Below are 16,907 nucleotides of genomic sequence, written 5' to 3'. Positions count from 1 at the left end.
TCCGATACAATATTTTCTGATCAACTTTTTGGGAAATACCTCATTTCGCATAAATTCCTTCTCTCCAAGAAAACTTAAAGCATCAACTCCTTCTTTATAAGTGAAGTCGGCAAGAAATTTAAATGGTCCACGGACCGAATACATAAACGCAAGTGGTGCCAGAAATACTGCAGATCTCAATACGCGGTTGTACTGAGGTGAGGTTGATAAAAGTACCAATAACGCAGTAGCTCCCAGGGAATGTCCAATAAAATCGATCTGGGTAGATGCATTTGTTCTTCTTCTTATGTAGTCTATTGTTGCTGCTAAATCGAAATGTCCGATTTCGTGCCAAGAAAAGTTCCAAAAATAATTTGAATCCAAACTTCTGATGGAGTGAGTTCTTGAATACTTGTTTCCTCGGGCGTTCGCAAACCACACGTCATAACCGTTTTTAGACAACAAATAAGGTAAACTTTTATTTGGCCCAAGAAGAATCCAGTCGTCCGAACTTCCTAACAAACCATGATGTAGAAGTACAACCTTTGGTGTTACATTATTTTGTTTAGGAATCAACATAATCCTGTGTAGAATTAAATGATATCCATCGGTTGTCCGAACAGTATGAGTTTGCACTTTGTAGCCATGCTTCATTATCATTTCTGGAGCAGATAGAATTGGATATTCTTCTTCTTCCACATCTATCAGCGAGTTATCCCGCCGTTTTGCCGTCTTACATTCCTCCAGGAATTTATAAAATGCCTTTTTTATTGTGTCTTTCTTTTGTGTAACTTTATTTATTGGCTTTTTGAAAAGAAGTTTTATATTTCTTGCAAAAACCCTAAACGAATCAAGAAGTTTATTGGCCGCAACTTGGATTTTTTCTGGTATCTTGAATTCTGAATCAGCATTTAATTCTTTTTGTAACATGGTTATAGTTATGACACTGTATATAATTAATGATAATTTAACCATGTTTAAATTGGGTCATGCCACTTATGATAGTACTGATCTAATAAACTGCGATATACTACTCTAAAGTCAACTCGAAGTGGTGTGGGTAAGTTATTCATATGTTGATGTTTAAGGGCGTTAATACAATGGTCGATAAGAATAACAGAACTGCATTCCCATAATATTTTTAAGTACTTGATTTGAGAAAAATCTAGACATCGCAACCACAACCGACTTTACTAGAATATGTAAATAAGATGATGTATTTTAAGGGACGGTAGTCAAATAAAAACTGTTAGCATAATTTTGTGACAATTAATTCGAGTTACCAAACCCCCAAAGGCCCCAGCGCTTACCGCCATATAAGACGACAGTTAACGTTCATTTAATGGAACGAGGAAAATAAAAATGATGGTGGCTAGGACCGAGCGTGATTTGTAAGCATAGAGCGACGGGCCTGCAGCTTTGAAAGTCACAATATTTTAAAACAATTATAATTTAGCAACATTTTAGAAAATAACTTGAGTAAACCCTTCAACATTGAATAATTATTGACACAGTCCTCACAGACACTGGAGCAAGGTGAAAATGCAGTTTCACAAAAGGAAAATGGTAAACCATTTAATACAGTAGTCTGCTGTATTTTTTGCATGAAAGGAAACCTGATTGTTCCTGATTGTCCTGAGGTACGTACGTATGTAATAAAATATTAGGTGACCATACGGTACGAGTGTCGCCTGTTACATCATACTGCATAACGACGATGCCACGACGTCGCCGTCGTCTACCCAGAATTTGACCTTTCTTAGCGTTCCAAACCTCAAAAGGAAACAATACGTAACCCTTATAGGATCACTTTGTTGTCCGTCCGTTTGCCTGTCTGTAAGCCACAACCTTTTTTCTCAAGAACGCTTGGAGGTATCATGTTTAAATAATCATCAATTTAGGACTTACAGTTTCTTTAAGCTGTTTAATAATCAATCGTGAATATGAACGCAATCCAAAAATACAACCATTTGGTAGGGGAATCAAAATCTATGGGGTATTTTCGATGAACCATAAAATGTGAAAATTGAAAATTTCTTGTTCCAATGCAAACTTGCTTTGCATTTGCATTTGGTAAACTAATCGCGACCTATGTCGATGTGTGGAGATAATAATTTTTCAATAGCTTCCCTTAGATTATCTTTGGTAATTTACGGCGCGAACCGGACTTTTTTTGTTCTGTGATTCAACCTATATCTTCTTTTAGGCAACACGATATCCACAAAGGCTCATGATGCTCTATGCTACTCGTTTGTCAGAAGAAACTAAGACATGTCTGACGTTTCTGTCCATCACATAACCCTGAGACATAACCATGTAATATCCAACTTTTTGCTTTGGTATTACAACAATACTAATTTAAATAATAAGCTGAAATGCTTTTAAGGTTTAGTTTACATAGACGGTGCCAAAACGAATGTATTTTGCAGTATTTCGTTTAATAATAATATTTGTACCACAATATTTACGACATCCACAAATACTTAAATCGTTATCAAGTGTAACGGTAGATGTACATCTGTAACAATTATAATTATAGTTTAGTCGAAGATTGATACCCCTGGCAATTATGGAAAAGTTAAAAAAGTTCAGCTTTATAAAAAGATCCGACACAGTTTCTTGTGAGTAATTTCATTGCCATAAATATTATATTATGTAAGTAAGTAGATACAAACAAAGATAATACACAAGGTTATTTTTGTCTTCATGATCCTTATTTTATAATGTGATATATTTCTACACGATAAAATATAAGTAGTTCGCTTAAATTGTAGCCTGTTGGGATAGTACTTAGGTTTCATCTTAAAGCACGTGAGGGAAAGCCTTTTAAGGACATTCAGCTGTTTTAAAACATACAAATGTAAACAGGTTTTATAAAGTAACTAACCTACAATTCTATTTTTTTTTTATTAAGTGTTTAATAATATTTTATTTGTTTATATTTAGTTTCAAATGTCAAAGAATCTGGGAAGAAGAGAAGCATCGAAATGTCAAGTGATGTTCTGAAACACATGGTGAGAGCAGGGAGTTAAAAAGGCCACATCAAAGCAATTCATATAAAAAAGCAATGTTGCTTTTTGACATTTGTTTGCATTGCGCACTTACTTTTATATGCGCAAATGTTGCTATTTTAGATGAATTCAATGAAGAGTGAGAATGATGAATTGAATGAATAGTTATCTAAGAAAGCAATGTTGCAATTTCACGTTTGCGCAAACAATATTAAATGTCAAATAGCAATATTGTTGTCTTAGATGAATTATAATTATAATATTGCTTCGATGTGGCAATTTTATCGCCCCAGATAATTATTATTATTTTAATTGTTTTACATTTGTACCCGATTGCATTTAAATACTACTTGACGGCAGAATATTATTCAGTTACTTAATAATTAATGTTCAATCTAATCTTCTGAACGTACTTATATTTTTATTATGATTTTTTTACATTGTTATATGCATATTGTGCCTAATCATCATCATCATCATTTTGCCTAATTAAAACACTTTAAAATACTTATAGTACTTACTTAATATAATATTGTCCTTTATCAGGAGTCACGTCATCTCTACCCAACGCCTGATAATAGAACTTATACTTTCAAACTGGGATGGATACAGGTAATCGATTATAAAAATGATGGGACTACATACATACACTCACATCCAAATGTCTATGAATGATAATTTTTAGAACGACACAAACTTGGGGTAAATAGGCCACACTAAAGCAATTTACCTTGAAAAGCAATATTGCTATTTGACAATTCTTTGCATTGCGCACTTACTTTTGTATGCGCAAATGTCATGTGGTCTTTTTAACCACCCAGAGCCTAATTTTAGTTTGACAGCTTTTAAACTGTTGCCGTCCTTCACTTACAATAAATGCAAAAAAGAGATAAAACTAGCATAATTAACATAAACAGCCTATAAACGTCTCACTGCTGGGCACAGCCCTCCTATCAATCAACCGGAGGGGGTATGGAGCATACTCCACCACGCTGCTCCATTGAGGGTTGGTGGAGGTGTTTTACGGCTAATAGCCGGAACCAACAGCCTAAGATGCCCTCCGAAGTACGGAATCATACTTTTTCAGACAAACGAAGAACAGTCTCACAAAGTGATTTCGCAATGTCCCCATGGGGCATCGAACCCGGACCTCCTGATCGTGAGTCTGACGTTCTAACCACTAGACCACGGAGGCTGTTACGGTGGCTGTTGGTGGGTGTGTTGTGTTGGGGGGTATTATGAAGTAGTTTTACTCCTGTCAAATGAGGTTGGTATTAATAAACTAATCTCAGCTTTGAGACTGACCTCAAGAACATGTCAATGTGACGATTCTTATACAAAAACAGGGACTTGAGCATGATCTTGAGGGCAGTCTCAGCTGAGATTTGTTTATTTATACCACCCTAATTGGTGATTGCCCGAATCGGCACCAATATATTGTTTACGCAACTTTGTTTTTTTTTATGAAAATGTTAATAGCAAATCTGTGACAATGTAATTGTGTTTTCAGGGTGTTTTGATACCATGTCTCCTGAACATTTGGGGGGTGACGCTGTTCCTCCGGATATCATGGGTGGTTGCTCAGGCTGGCATAGCGTTAACTTTGCTCATCATCGCTATATCTACTATAGTATGCATCATCACTACTCTTTCTCTGAGCGCTATATGTACCAACGGGATCGTACAGGGAGGTAAGTTCTTTATTAGATTAACGGTCTCCGTGGTCCAGTGGTTGAGCGTTGGGCTCACGATCCGTAGGCCCCGGGTGCGAATCCCGGTGGGGACATATCACAAAAATCACTTTGTGATCCCTAGTTTAATTAGGACATTACAGGCTGATCACCTGATTATCCGAAAGTAATATGATCTGTGCTTCGGAAGGCACGTTAAGCCGTTGTTCCCGGTTACTACTTACTGATGTAAGTATGTAGTTCAATAATAACACTGACATCAGAGTTGATGAGGCTGGTATTCCACCTCACAACCCACCCGATATTAAGAAGATTAGATATGTTATATTATATAAAACATAAAATATCATACGAATCATATGTGCTCAGTTCATCTTGCGATGTACCTCTGGCTAGGCCAATGAGGGACTTTCTAGGCTATGTTCCTCAAAAACATCTAGAAAGAAAGAAAGAAAGAAAAAAAAGAAACGTTTATTATAATTATCTTTGCTTTTGGGCGTAAATAAATAAATGATGACCTTTTTTATTACACCCAGGCACAAATTTATCTTCGGCCCATTATTATTGTGATCAAAATAAAGAGAAGCAATACGAGTATAGGTAGCAACATAATTATTATGCATAATCTGATCCAAATATCAAGCAACAATCATTTTTATAAATGTTTCGGCCGCCTACGAACCCATTGCTATGTAAAGTTACATGGGACGAAAAAAATTATAAATTATTCATTGTGCGTAATAATGTTTTCTTCTCATGTAACATAGCAATGGTTTCGTAGGCGGCCGAAGGGGAATTCTATATTATTTTTGGGAAACGTATCCTGGAAAGACACTCATTGGAAATATAGTTGTAAGCTTATTTTTTTTTATTTACGTTCTATGTATTGCTCTTGCAACATATTAGAAAGAGTTGATAGTTTCAAATATCTTGGAAGTATAGTAAATAGTGACTCTAGATGCACACAAGACATAATAGCCAGAATTGCAATAGCCAAACAAGCATTTAACAGGAAAAAATACATTTTGAAAACCAAAAACATATCATTAAAAATAAGGAAACGGTTTATTAAATCATATATTTGGAGCATTGCACTCTATGGAAGTGAAACGTGGACTATGACACAGAGAGACAGAGAGGTTGGAAGCATTTGAGGTATAAGCTGGACTGAAATGGTGTCAAATGAAAAAGTGCTGGAAAGAGTTGAAGAAAAGAGAACCATATTGAAGACTAGAGAACCGGAGAGGAAATATGATATTTGTAGAGGTTGGAGCCTAAACTAGGATACCCTGTGTTATAGGTCTCCAGGCCTCCACTTCCAGGAATACGGCCATTAATAATGTTATTAATACAGCAATACATAGAACGTAAATAAAAAAAAATACGTAGGAAATATGAGAAACATCATTTAAAAATAGTAAGTACTACAAAAAGATAGTGTGTGTGTGTATGTGTGTGAGAGAGAGAGAGAGAGAGAGAGCGTGCGTGATGGAGTGTGTGTGTATGTGTGTGTGTGTGAGCCTGCATGAGAGGTGTGTGCGTGTAGTAAGACCACAAGTAATCAGAAAACAACTTTTTATGTTCGATAGCATGGAGATTCGATTTTTGATACGAAGTCCTGAGATAGAATTTATTTAAGTATGATGAAATGTTTTTGCCAAGTAGCCGGTTTTTATACTGATCTTTCTTGTTAGAATTTACGTAATATCTAGTTTTTAAGGCTTGATGTGCTGAAGACCAGCATGATTATACCACATTCGAATTAACTTTGATGACTGTTTCAAATCCAATGTTGAATCGCATGTGGATTATAACCAATCTCGTTAGGAAAGATCCTCGCACAATGCGGGCATGTGAGCACCTTCATTTAGAATGTAGTCTCTATAAAATGCATCTAACTGTGACAGAGTTCTAAAGTATACCTGAATACAACCATACGTACCTTTCCTTCACATCCACAAGTTTTACGTCTTCTTTCAGGTGGTGTGTATTACCTCGTTTCGAGGTCACTAGGAGCAGAGCTAGGAGCTTCTGTTGGAATCATATTCGCCTTTGCCAACGCCGTAGCTGCTAGTATGAACACAATCGGTTTCTGTGACTCTTTCAATGATTTACTTCGAAGATACAACCTTAAAATTATTGACAATGGCACAAATGACGTCAGACTTGTAGGAACCATTGCTATATTCCTCATGTGTCTTATTTGTGCAATTGGCATGGACTGGGAGAGCAAAACACAGGTACTTACCTATGCCATACTTTATAATATAAATCTTCATAAGCAACTTAAATTAAAATAGATCTTATTCTTAGATGTAAGTAGACGTAACAATGTCGTTATTAATTGAACTTCCTATTCCTGACCAATAAAACAGTACAGTACAGAGATGTTGATGGGTCGGTTTATATTGGTTCTAGTAATTATTATTAAATACTTACATTAGTGTTTATGTTGTGTTACCTATGTAAATACCTATGTAGATCAGATAAAGCATGCATATTCTGTCTCCGTAGTCATCATCTTCCTCGTAGGCATTATCCGGTTTTTCACAGGGTTCGCTTACCTAACCTGAAGATGTGTCAGGTCCGGTTTTTACAGAAGCGACTACCTGTCTGACCTTCAACCCGCGAAGCGAAAACCAGCCCAATACAGGTTAGGTCACATACCTCGGAAAATGCATTTCTCGGGAATGTGGGTTTCTTCAAGATGTTTTCCTTCACCGCTGAGCACGTGATAATTATTTATGATCCAAACATGAATTCGGAAACAAATTCGACAATCATTGGCTTAGGCCTGTGCTGGTTTCGAACCTTCGACCTCAAAGTGAGAGGCAAGGTTTCTACGAACTGGGCTACCACGGCTCTGCCTTCTCGCAGTATGTCCACTATTTTCATTTATCGTGCGGACGGTACACGGAATTTCATTTACACGAAGTTTTTCTTCGTATTTTTAACATTTTCAAAATATTTACTTCCCAAAATTTTATTATGATACTGTAATATTTTCTAGATTCCTATCACATTTTACAATAACATTAAGTATATTTTAGGTACATACGAATGTTCACACCAATTAGCCTGCCCTGGTGCCTACATCATTACTTACAATAATATTTTACCTATTATTTTACAATACTTCTGTATTATTTAAATTTCAGAATATTCTTATTGTAATTATTTTACTGGCCATATTTAATTACATATTAGGGGCTTGTATAGGCCCTTTGAACGACAGACAGAGAGCTCAAGGTTTCGTGGGTATACAAAGTAAGTATTAATGTAGGTACTCATTATTAATATTTAGAAGTGAAATAAATTACATTAAACACTTCATATCTTACGCCCGTAGTCTCTAATGTGGTGAACAGAGCCACAAGTGATCAGGATATAACCTATCTTTGATAGTTATGTCTTGTACTTATATAAAGTTTTTAATATAGGATGGATTGACAATGAGTACCCTCAAACTTTGGGTGGAGTGCTAGGTTTATCCTTTTTATTCTGGGGTCATCTTACTAATTTTCCCCATTTGAGAATTTTGTGTACTTTCCACGTTTTGTCCGGCCGAGTTGTGAATGACATCCGTAAAAACAAAAAAGGTTACATTCGTCAATACTAATAATGATATACTGAAACCCATTTACACAACTCTAGTAACATATACATCAATGCAATGAGATTACATTACATTAATACGTAATGTATTTTTAATGGTCAATAGGCTAGGTCATTACAAAATAAAGAAACAGTGAACGGTGTAATATGGGTATTTGGTAGCCAAGCAAACTTTGAATTAAGATAGTAAGTTTAGAATACTTTTTTCTTTAATTGCTTTAATAGTCTATTTGTTGTTGTTAATTTATTGTTTTAGTGGAAGTAGCGAACCGCAACTGGATACCCGATTTTCGATACCACTCAGACCGCGATCACAACTTCTTCAGTGTGTTTGCTATGTACTTTCCTTCAGTGACAGGCATACAGGCTGGTGCTAACATTTGCGGGGATCTAAAGGTAATAAATTATCTTATCTTATACACATATATAAGCCTGCCTACTATATCTAATTCTAATTAAAATGATACCTATATGTATTCCATTACTGTACCCACAAAATAAAGGAAAGAGGTTGGAAGGTTCAAGCGATCGCTTAGCGCGCGCCATATAAATATGGCAAATAGTTGATACTTCAACTTTGCACTTCACTCGTCCTCAAACTTTACAACCTACGGAGCCCTGCGATAGGTGGTACTTAAAATAAAAGGTCGTCTTGTGTATTATAACCTGCAGGGCAAAAAGTCAAATATCGACTCATACAAGGAGATACTATCAAGTCGCCTATTTATCAAACATATACTTTTGTATGCAGTATCTTATGAAAAGTAATGATAAAATTGTAGTATATCACATAAAATATACATTGCCGGTAAAGTGGCTATGAAATTTGAGAAGCAGTAGAGCTATCGCAGTTATCTGTTTGCAGGAGTAGTAGTAAACGAAAGTGGGGTTGAACCGGCGACAGCGGTTCTCATACAAAATGAGCGTTAGGGCCTCCCAACCTCCGGCCAAGTAGTTAATGCTATTTGCGGCAAATTAACAATACGTAAAAAAGGCTTTTCCAACCTTTTTCTTTTACAACCTTCGCGTGACTATAACTTGACTATTCATGACCATGTTAGCTGTATTATTGATTTCTACCTTTTAATCTCAATATCGGTTAGTTTAGCTACGACACACAACAACAAAAAGATCATACAAAAGCTACTGCCTGGTCCAAGCCAAAGGGAAAACCAGCCCAATCTCGAGTATGTAGGTTTCCTCCCGATGCTCACCTTCACCGCTGCGCAAATGATAGTCTATTATGATCCAAACACCAATTCGAAAATCATTGGTTGCGTTAGGCCCGTGCTGGATTTGAACCTACGACCTCACGATGATAGTCAAGCGTTCTTCCAACTAGTAAAGCACGGGTCTTTTACTCCTATCATGAATGATTAAAATTAATTAATAATTACTAAATACCTTTTAAGAACAGGTCAAATTCAAATTTAAAAATAACCTTTATTCAGATTCAGATTTACAAAACGAACGCCTCATCCGCCTAAAACTACAGCAGCTTCTCACAATCTGTAGGTATAGCAGAGAAAAAGGAGCTGCAAGAAAATCCCCGGCACTAGGCCCTAGTCTTTCTTTAAAAAAAATAAAACCAAATATCATAATAATGATTATAAAGGTCAATGACCCGTGGCCAAAATTTTCGAATCTTTTTCTTGCAGGATCCAGCTTCGGCTATACCTAAGGGCACCCTATTGGCTGTTTTAATATCTACTTTTAGTTACGTTACCATGACACTTCTATGCGGTGTTGCGGGGTTGAGAGACGCTAGCGGAAACTACACGCACATTAGTGATTATGATGCTCTTGAGAAATGCAAGCCTAATTGTGCATACGGATTGCACAATAACTACGAGGTAAATATATAGATGTAATGCCCCCTATTCCTGCAGACACTTCCTAATTTTATTTTGAAATATACACGTCATTTTCTTATCCACCAAAATGATTGACGACTGTTCATTTTATAATGAATGAGTGAATGGAAACTAACCCGGGGGAATGAAATAGGCGTTCCACTGATATTCAACCTGTTTAACGTGCGCTGTCAACTCGATTCTGTCGGGTTATTTAGTGGCCAATATAAAATTTTGGGTGGGTTTTTTTAAATATCTGCCAAAAATGGACGTGTCCATATATTTTTTTTCTGTTACGTGTATCAGCTTATAAAATAAGAACATATTTTATTACATTATACGTTACAGATATATTGATAGATAGGTAAAATAATTCTTGCAACTGAGGAAGCCAGTCGGCTTTGCGAAGTCGCATTTGCCATGCACATAGTCGCACCAAGCATGTACAGGTTAAACACAACCAGAGTCCGACTGCTTTCGTGAGCTGCTAGAACTTAAAGAGAGTGTATATCCTTTCGACGATCGAGGAGAATTGTGAGGATTTCAGATGATGCAGCTGATGGCGTTGTGGAATCTACTAATTTTCTTTGGTTGTTGGGCGGCAACCCTCTCGACAGCTCTGACCAACGTGTTAGCAGTACCGAAATTAATCCAAGCTCTGGGAAAGGATCAAATATATCCCGGCCTCGCATTCTTCGCTAAACCATACGGCCGCCTCGGCGAACCATATCGCGGATACGTTCTCACATTTGTAGTCTCATTATTTTTTTTATGTATAGGTAAGATATTATGCACTTTAATAAAAATAAGTTTTAAAACTAACGGGCATTGCTAGCTAACTTAGTACCCTTTTGTAAGGGGCCTTATGTAGAATAAATCATGTAAAATCGTAAAAGTAGAGTTTGGGCAGAACATTTCTATAACGCACATTTTTTCTTGAAAATAAATTAATAATCATAATAAATATATTGGTCTAATATTTTCTTACACTTTTATAAAACCCATATATAATACATTAGTGTGAATGCGTAGATAATATCAATAATAAATCTACTCAAAGAAACTTTTCAAAGTCATTAGGTACCCTAGTAAAAAGCTAACATTTTATTTATTCGCAGCTGATTTGAATACGATAGCGCCACTCATCACCAACTTCTACCTGGCTTCGTATGCTCTTATAAACTTCTGCACCTTCCATGCAGGCTTCGTCGGTCACATCAGTTGGAGGCCCCAATTTCGCGTACGTGAGTGTTTAGAAAAAAAACGAGACAGCATTAGGTATGAAAAGACGCTAGAAGAGTAAAAGGGAAATCCGAGTTTTATTTTATTTTATCCCTTATGCCCCGTGCCAGCGTATACAAGTACAGATTCACATTATTTCAGTAACATTCCAACGCTGCATTCAATCGATAGACTGGAATGCTAACTGGAATAATGTGGACCGGACATTACGCTATTGCTGGTTCTTATTCTCTCGTATGGGCTGTGAGGTGAATGACCGATCTCATCAACTCTGGCGTCAGGGTTACTATTGGGCGCTAAGAGCCCCTCAAATGAGTCATGTAACGACCACGCCACATACTAAAGTAAATAGTGCTTCGTCTCCGGGACCCACTGGTGGTTTTAGCTTTATAATCGGGTGATCAGTCTGCAATATCCTAAGCAAACTAGGGATCACAAAGTGAAGTTTTCTGAAATATCCGCATCGAGAATCGAACCTGGGACCTCCAGATCTAGAGACCATGCAGAGGGTTGGTCACAACAACAAAATCCTCTAACCTAACAGTTAGAGAACTGACACCAGGGATTTTTTTTTAGATTAGAGGGTTTGTTGGTTTCATTGATGTGTAATACTTTTTTATTTGTAAATATTATAGTTGGATACTTTTATATTTGTGTAAGTAACCCTTAGTTATTTTTTTTCCAGTTCTACAATATATGGTTGTCGTTGTTCGGCTTTATAGTGTGTCTGGTCATTATGATGGTCATCAGTTGGGTCATGGCTTTAGTGACCGTTTTAATTTTTCTAACATTATATCTTCTGGTGCATTACAGAAAACCGAGTAAGTGGAAACTCTATTATATAATGATGTGCTAAGTTACTAATTACAACTAACTACTTATAAGTACCTGAAGTAGACTTACTAATAACATTAAAAAAATATGTAATCGTGATTATACCTTTCAATCAAACTAAGTACCTTTATTTTTATACACTTAGATGTCATTTTTTCAGCTTTACATTGTGATACGAACTAAACCCTGTAAAATGTGACACCGTTTGTACATTCTGCTTAACGTCCGAATTGAAGATTCAAACACAAAATAGTCGTCCAAATCCCGGTTTATTTCGATGTCTTAAGTACCATCCATAAAGTGCAGTACGATAAAATATATTTTCATTATGACAGGTTATAAAATGTCTATATTCCTTTCATGTTCAGGTGCTAATTGGGGTAGCAGTACGGACGCACATCGATACGTCGATGCTGTGAACTACCTCTTAAATATGGCTGGTAAAGAAGAAGCAATAAAGTCATACAATCCACAACTCCTAGTCCTAGCTGGTCCACCGTTTCTAAGACCTGGGTTAGTTGATATAGGACACCTCATCACTAAACCTGGTTCCTTTATGATTGTGGCAGATATTGAAAAAGTAAGTCAGATTTGCATTGTTGAGAAATTAGTATAAGAAATAACGCCATCTTCTTAAAAATACACTTTGTGACAGTTGTTAGTTAGGAAATGAAATATAGAATAAAATAAGATAAAATGTAATATAAGATAAGATTTGAATAAAATATAGAATATAATTTGTTTTGGGTTTGTTGATGAGCGACTGCATGTAGCAGCGTATGCCTACTGACGGTCAATGTGTGATTTCTGTTTGCTACCTACCTATTATAATTAAGTAAGCACCTCGGTGAATGGTAAGGATTTGTTTTGTGTAAGTTCTTTAAATGTAATAATGTGAAAGCGTGGCGAATGCCGAAGAAGAAGGCATCGAGACAAACCTATTTAGGTTTAGCGATGTTTGTAAATAATCTATGTGTAATTTATGAAGTGTTATAAATAATAAAAAAAAAAAAAAAAATATCTACGTTTTCTGTCAAAGTCATCCGAGTTCTACAAAATCTTTGTCGCACTATAATTTAAAGACAAAACAGTTAGTGTAAAACTATTTGATTGGCAAGGTTATTTAGCTAGTTAGCTCCATGGTAATGATTGCATTTAATTAAGTAATTATAATTGTAGGAAGAGCTAACATCCGAGGAGCGACTAGTGCGTTGCGAAGTTGGTCAGGAGTGGCTGAACGACAACAAGTACCGAGGTTTCTACGTGGTACTAGACAAGCATCTCTTGGATCAAGGTGTATCAGCCTTACTCCAGTGCGCCGGGCTTGGTCGTTTTAGTCCCAACATTCTCCTCGTAGGATTTTTGACAAACTGGTCTGAAAAACCTTATGAAGATGTTGAAGCCTATTTCCGAGCGTTGCAGTAAGTTCTAATGTTGGTAATCTTTTTTAAATTTTTATTTATTTATAATAATCGTTTGACTACAATCTTACTTGTTAGTAAGTGACGATGTGACTCATCCGTGTAGGTATGCATGTATTCCATATAAAAAAGAGAGATAAGTTGTGTTCAAATTCATATATAAATTCAAAGGATCTTCAGTGAACGTAGTAATCAATATAGCTGCAGTATCATTTAACGAAGATACTAAAGCACATAAACAACTTTTTTATCTTCTATTATCACACATAGGGCACAATAAAGAAGATAAATGATAATGACATTGAAAGTTAATAATATAATTCTACTTTTTATAGGACAGCTTATGAACATAATGTGGCGCTGACAGTATTACGCGCACCCGACGATGAATACAATCTGAGGAAGAAAATGAGAGTCATATCAAAAGATAGAGCATTATCGTTTGATGTCTCAGGAACAGACCAGGTATTTACTTTAGATGGCTTCAATATTTGTGTGGTGCATTTACACGAATCGATTATAACATTGAGGTCACAGGTTCGAATCCAGCACAGACCTAAACCAATGATCGAAATTGTTTTCGAAATCATGTTTGGATCATAAATGATTATCACGTGTTCAGCGGTGAAGGAAAATAGCGTGAGGAAACCGACATTCCCGAGAAATGCATTTTCGGAGGTATGTGACCTAACTTTCATTTGGCTGGTTTCCCCTTCGCGGGTTAGAAGGTCAGACAGGTCGCTTCTGTAAAAAAACTTGATATGTCAAATCTTCAGGTTAGGTAAGCGGACCCTGTGAAAAACGGGATAAAGCTAGGGAGATGATTTGCACGAATCGATTACTTACACATTATTCATAGCATTTTTCTATGATCCCAAATTGAAATTTTGATATTGTAATGGAAACAGGTGCGTGCGCTCTTGAGTACAGATTCAGAAGAAAATCTGAAACCACTAACAGCGCCGGAGATTGATGAAGACGACAATAGTTTTGGGCAGAAGGGTAAGAAAATATAATTATATATTTACTTTATTTCTTGTCTTGTGGTTCCTGTACAAATACTGTTCAAGGCAGTTCCAACATTAAACGGCAGGCTTGCGTTTCATACTGTTGAGTTTGTTATTGTTAATGCACCTGAAATGTAAAGTTGTGATGTTACGTAATAGGTATTATTTTGTGACATGCTTCATTCGCTTTGTGCATACTTATAATATTCCTGCCTATAATTGTGATTTATATTTACAGATTCAACTACAATGAGATTTGTTAGTGAAGGGCTTCTCAAGCGACACTCTGCTGCCCCCAAGTATGTGGGTGGACAATCGGCGGCAGTATTTCCATATTGGATGCAGGTAAGTCAGTGGCAGTAGGTATACTATGTTTAGTCGCTGACGTCGCTAACTGGCATATCTGAAATTTTCGGCGAATTTGATTTGCACCTTTTGCTATTGTCAATAAATGTTTGAAAGTTAGCCTTTTTTACGTGACTTATTGTAGATTTGCCGCACAAAGTTAGCCACGTTATATTACGTATGTACCTATGATAAAAAGAAATCGTTGTTCTCGTCGTTGATCTCGTATAACCTTGAAAATGGCGTTTGAATGGGGCCGTGGGTGACTTGGATTCACAACTGGAGCCAGTAGATGCTGCCACGATTAGGCAAACGCCTTCTCTTAGGTCCACTTGTCGATACGACGAAGTACCATTTTAAATTGGGCGTGTTGGGACATTTTGGGACTTTTGGGGCATTTTGGGACATTAAATTGATTAAATCACTTGAGTGATTATCGCCTGCTACGATACGAACCACTCATGGCACCAAGAGCCAAGTAATCCCTATTGAATATTGTTTTCATAGCATACCAACTTGGACGTATGGTGGCTGTCTGATGATGGTGGTTTGAATATACTGCTGCCATACATAGTGTCTAGAAGAGCGTTCAAAGAAAATATTCCACTTCGGATTTTCGCTCTTCCTAAAAGAAACATCATATCTGACGAGTTTGAAGCAAAGTAAGTTTGTTTATTTTATTGATATGTAAAAAATACGTATTTAATGTCAGGAAGTTTTTCTTCCAATGCTGTATAGGCGCTGAATATATTTTTTATCAGCCAACTTTGATTAGGGTCATTTTTGTTATTGTGACTAATTGGTATTAAATTCGCAGAAAGGTATTAAAATACTCTTGTTTCGGCACAGTGGTTTGTTAAGTATCTTGATTATTTATGCTAGGTCATATATTTTACAGGATGGCTGTATTATTAGAAAAGTTTCGTATTAAGTGTGAGTCGTTGCATATGATTGAAGACTACTGGGTCGACCCTTCAGCAGAAAGTTGGCAATTGTTCGACGAGATCGTCGCCGGGTCCAAGACGGACACGAATAGCGGTGAGAATGTGATATGAGTTTTGTCTTTTTTAATTCAGAAAAAAACATTAGACATTGAAATAATGGTCAGATATTTCAGTATTGCCAACATTTTTAAAGTATTTTTTTCTTAGTACTTATTGCTACGTACCGCAAATTATTTGAGGCTCTGCCTGCCTACCACTACATAAGCTTATGTTAATGTATTACATATGTTCTAATTAGACGATATTTCTTACAGATACCCTGATATCAAACGAGGAACTGGAAAGGCTACGTCCGAAAACCGCAAGACATTTGAGGCTGCGAGAAATAATACTACAAAATTGTTTACAGACAAGCTTAATCATGTTAACGTTGCCTTTGCCTAGAAAGGTAAGGTGAATTTACACACTATAATATTCCATAATTATCAATCTCAGTAAGTAGATACATTGTTCTATGCTTGTTATTGCCAGAGAGCCTGCCGAGATGCATTTGCTTCCGATAACGTAACGTTTAAAAAAATGAGTGACATAAGCGAATAACGTAACATAACGTTAGTTTAATTATAATTCGATACATGTTTTCGTTCGTTGGTTAGGTTAACACTGACCTGTCAGTTAGTTCATAATATCATATCTATTCACAAACTTCGAATGCGTGAGACTACAAAGACTATAGACTAGATAAGATAATATATTATATAGCTTCTTCTTCTATCGTGTGGGTTGTGAGGTGAATTACCAACCTCATCAACCCTGGTGTCAGGGTTACTATTGAGCCGCCAAAGGCCCCTGACATGACTCGTATAACGACTACGTACTTACATCAGTAAGTAGTAACCGGGACATACGGCTTAAAGTGCCTTCCGAAGCACGGATCGTCTTACTTTCGGACAGTCAGGGGATCA

General features: G+C 36.5%; 1 protein-coding gene and 1 long non-coding RNA gene across 2 annotated transcripts; both read left to right on the top strand.

The window, feature by feature from the left end:
- The first annotated feature begins 2,405 nt into the window (after window positions 1-2,405).
- Window positions 2,406-15,016, top strand: LOC126380260 (bumetanide-sensitive sodium-(potassium)-chloride cotransporter-like). Its single transcript, XM_050029539.1, has 16 exons — window positions 2,406-2,600; window positions 2,926-2,993; window positions 3,537-3,602; window positions 4,501-4,681; window positions 6,662-6,921; window positions 7,840-7,948; window positions 8,553-8,692; window positions 9,955-10,149; window positions 10,697-10,928; window positions 11,268-11,389; window positions 12,077-12,212; window positions 12,594-12,805; window positions 13,405-13,646; window positions 13,982-14,111; window positions 14,555-14,648; window positions 14,892-15,016. The coding sequence occupies exons 1-16, from the start codon at window positions 2,549-2,551 to the stop codon at window positions 15,014-15,016; spliced, it is 2,364 nt and encodes a 787-aa protein (XP_049885496.1). The 5' UTR covers window positions 2,406-2,548.
- A 503-nt stretch (window positions 15,017-15,519) lies between these two features.
- LOC126380543 (uncharacterized) lies at window positions 15,520-16,368 on the top strand. Its single transcript, XR_007568489.1, has 3 exons — window positions 15,520-15,660; window positions 15,897-16,036; window positions 16,257-16,368. It is a non-coding gene; the product is annotated as an uncharacterized LOC126380543 (long non-coding RNA).
- The last annotated feature ends 539 nt before the right edge of the window (window positions 16,369-16,907 follow it).

Source organism: Pectinophora gossypiella, chromosome Z (genome assembly GCF_024362695.1).
Source record: "Pectinophora gossypiella chromosome Z, ilPecGoss1.1, whole genome shotgun sequence".
Classification (NCBI taxonomy): domain Eukaryota; kingdom Metazoa; phylum Arthropoda; class Insecta; order Lepidoptera; family Gelechiidae; genus Pectinophora; species Pectinophora gossypiella.
This window is presented reverse-complemented; position numbering and strand designations above follow the sequence as displayed.

Bases quoted from the DNA above. Each gene is read 5' to 3' on its own strand.
- LOC126380260 (XM_050029539.1), top strand. From the start codon at position 2,549: ATGGAAAAGTTAAAAAAGTTCAGCTTTATAAAAAGATCCGACACAGTT. The intron at 2,601-2,925 runs GTGAGTAATTTC...GTTTATATTTAG, and splicing joins AAGATCCGACACAGTTTCTT to TTTCAAATGTCAAAGAATCT. The intron at 4,682-6,661 runs GTAAGTTCTTTA...GTCTTCTTTCAG, and splicing joins CAACGGGATCGTACAGGGAG to GTGGTGTGTATTACCTCGTT.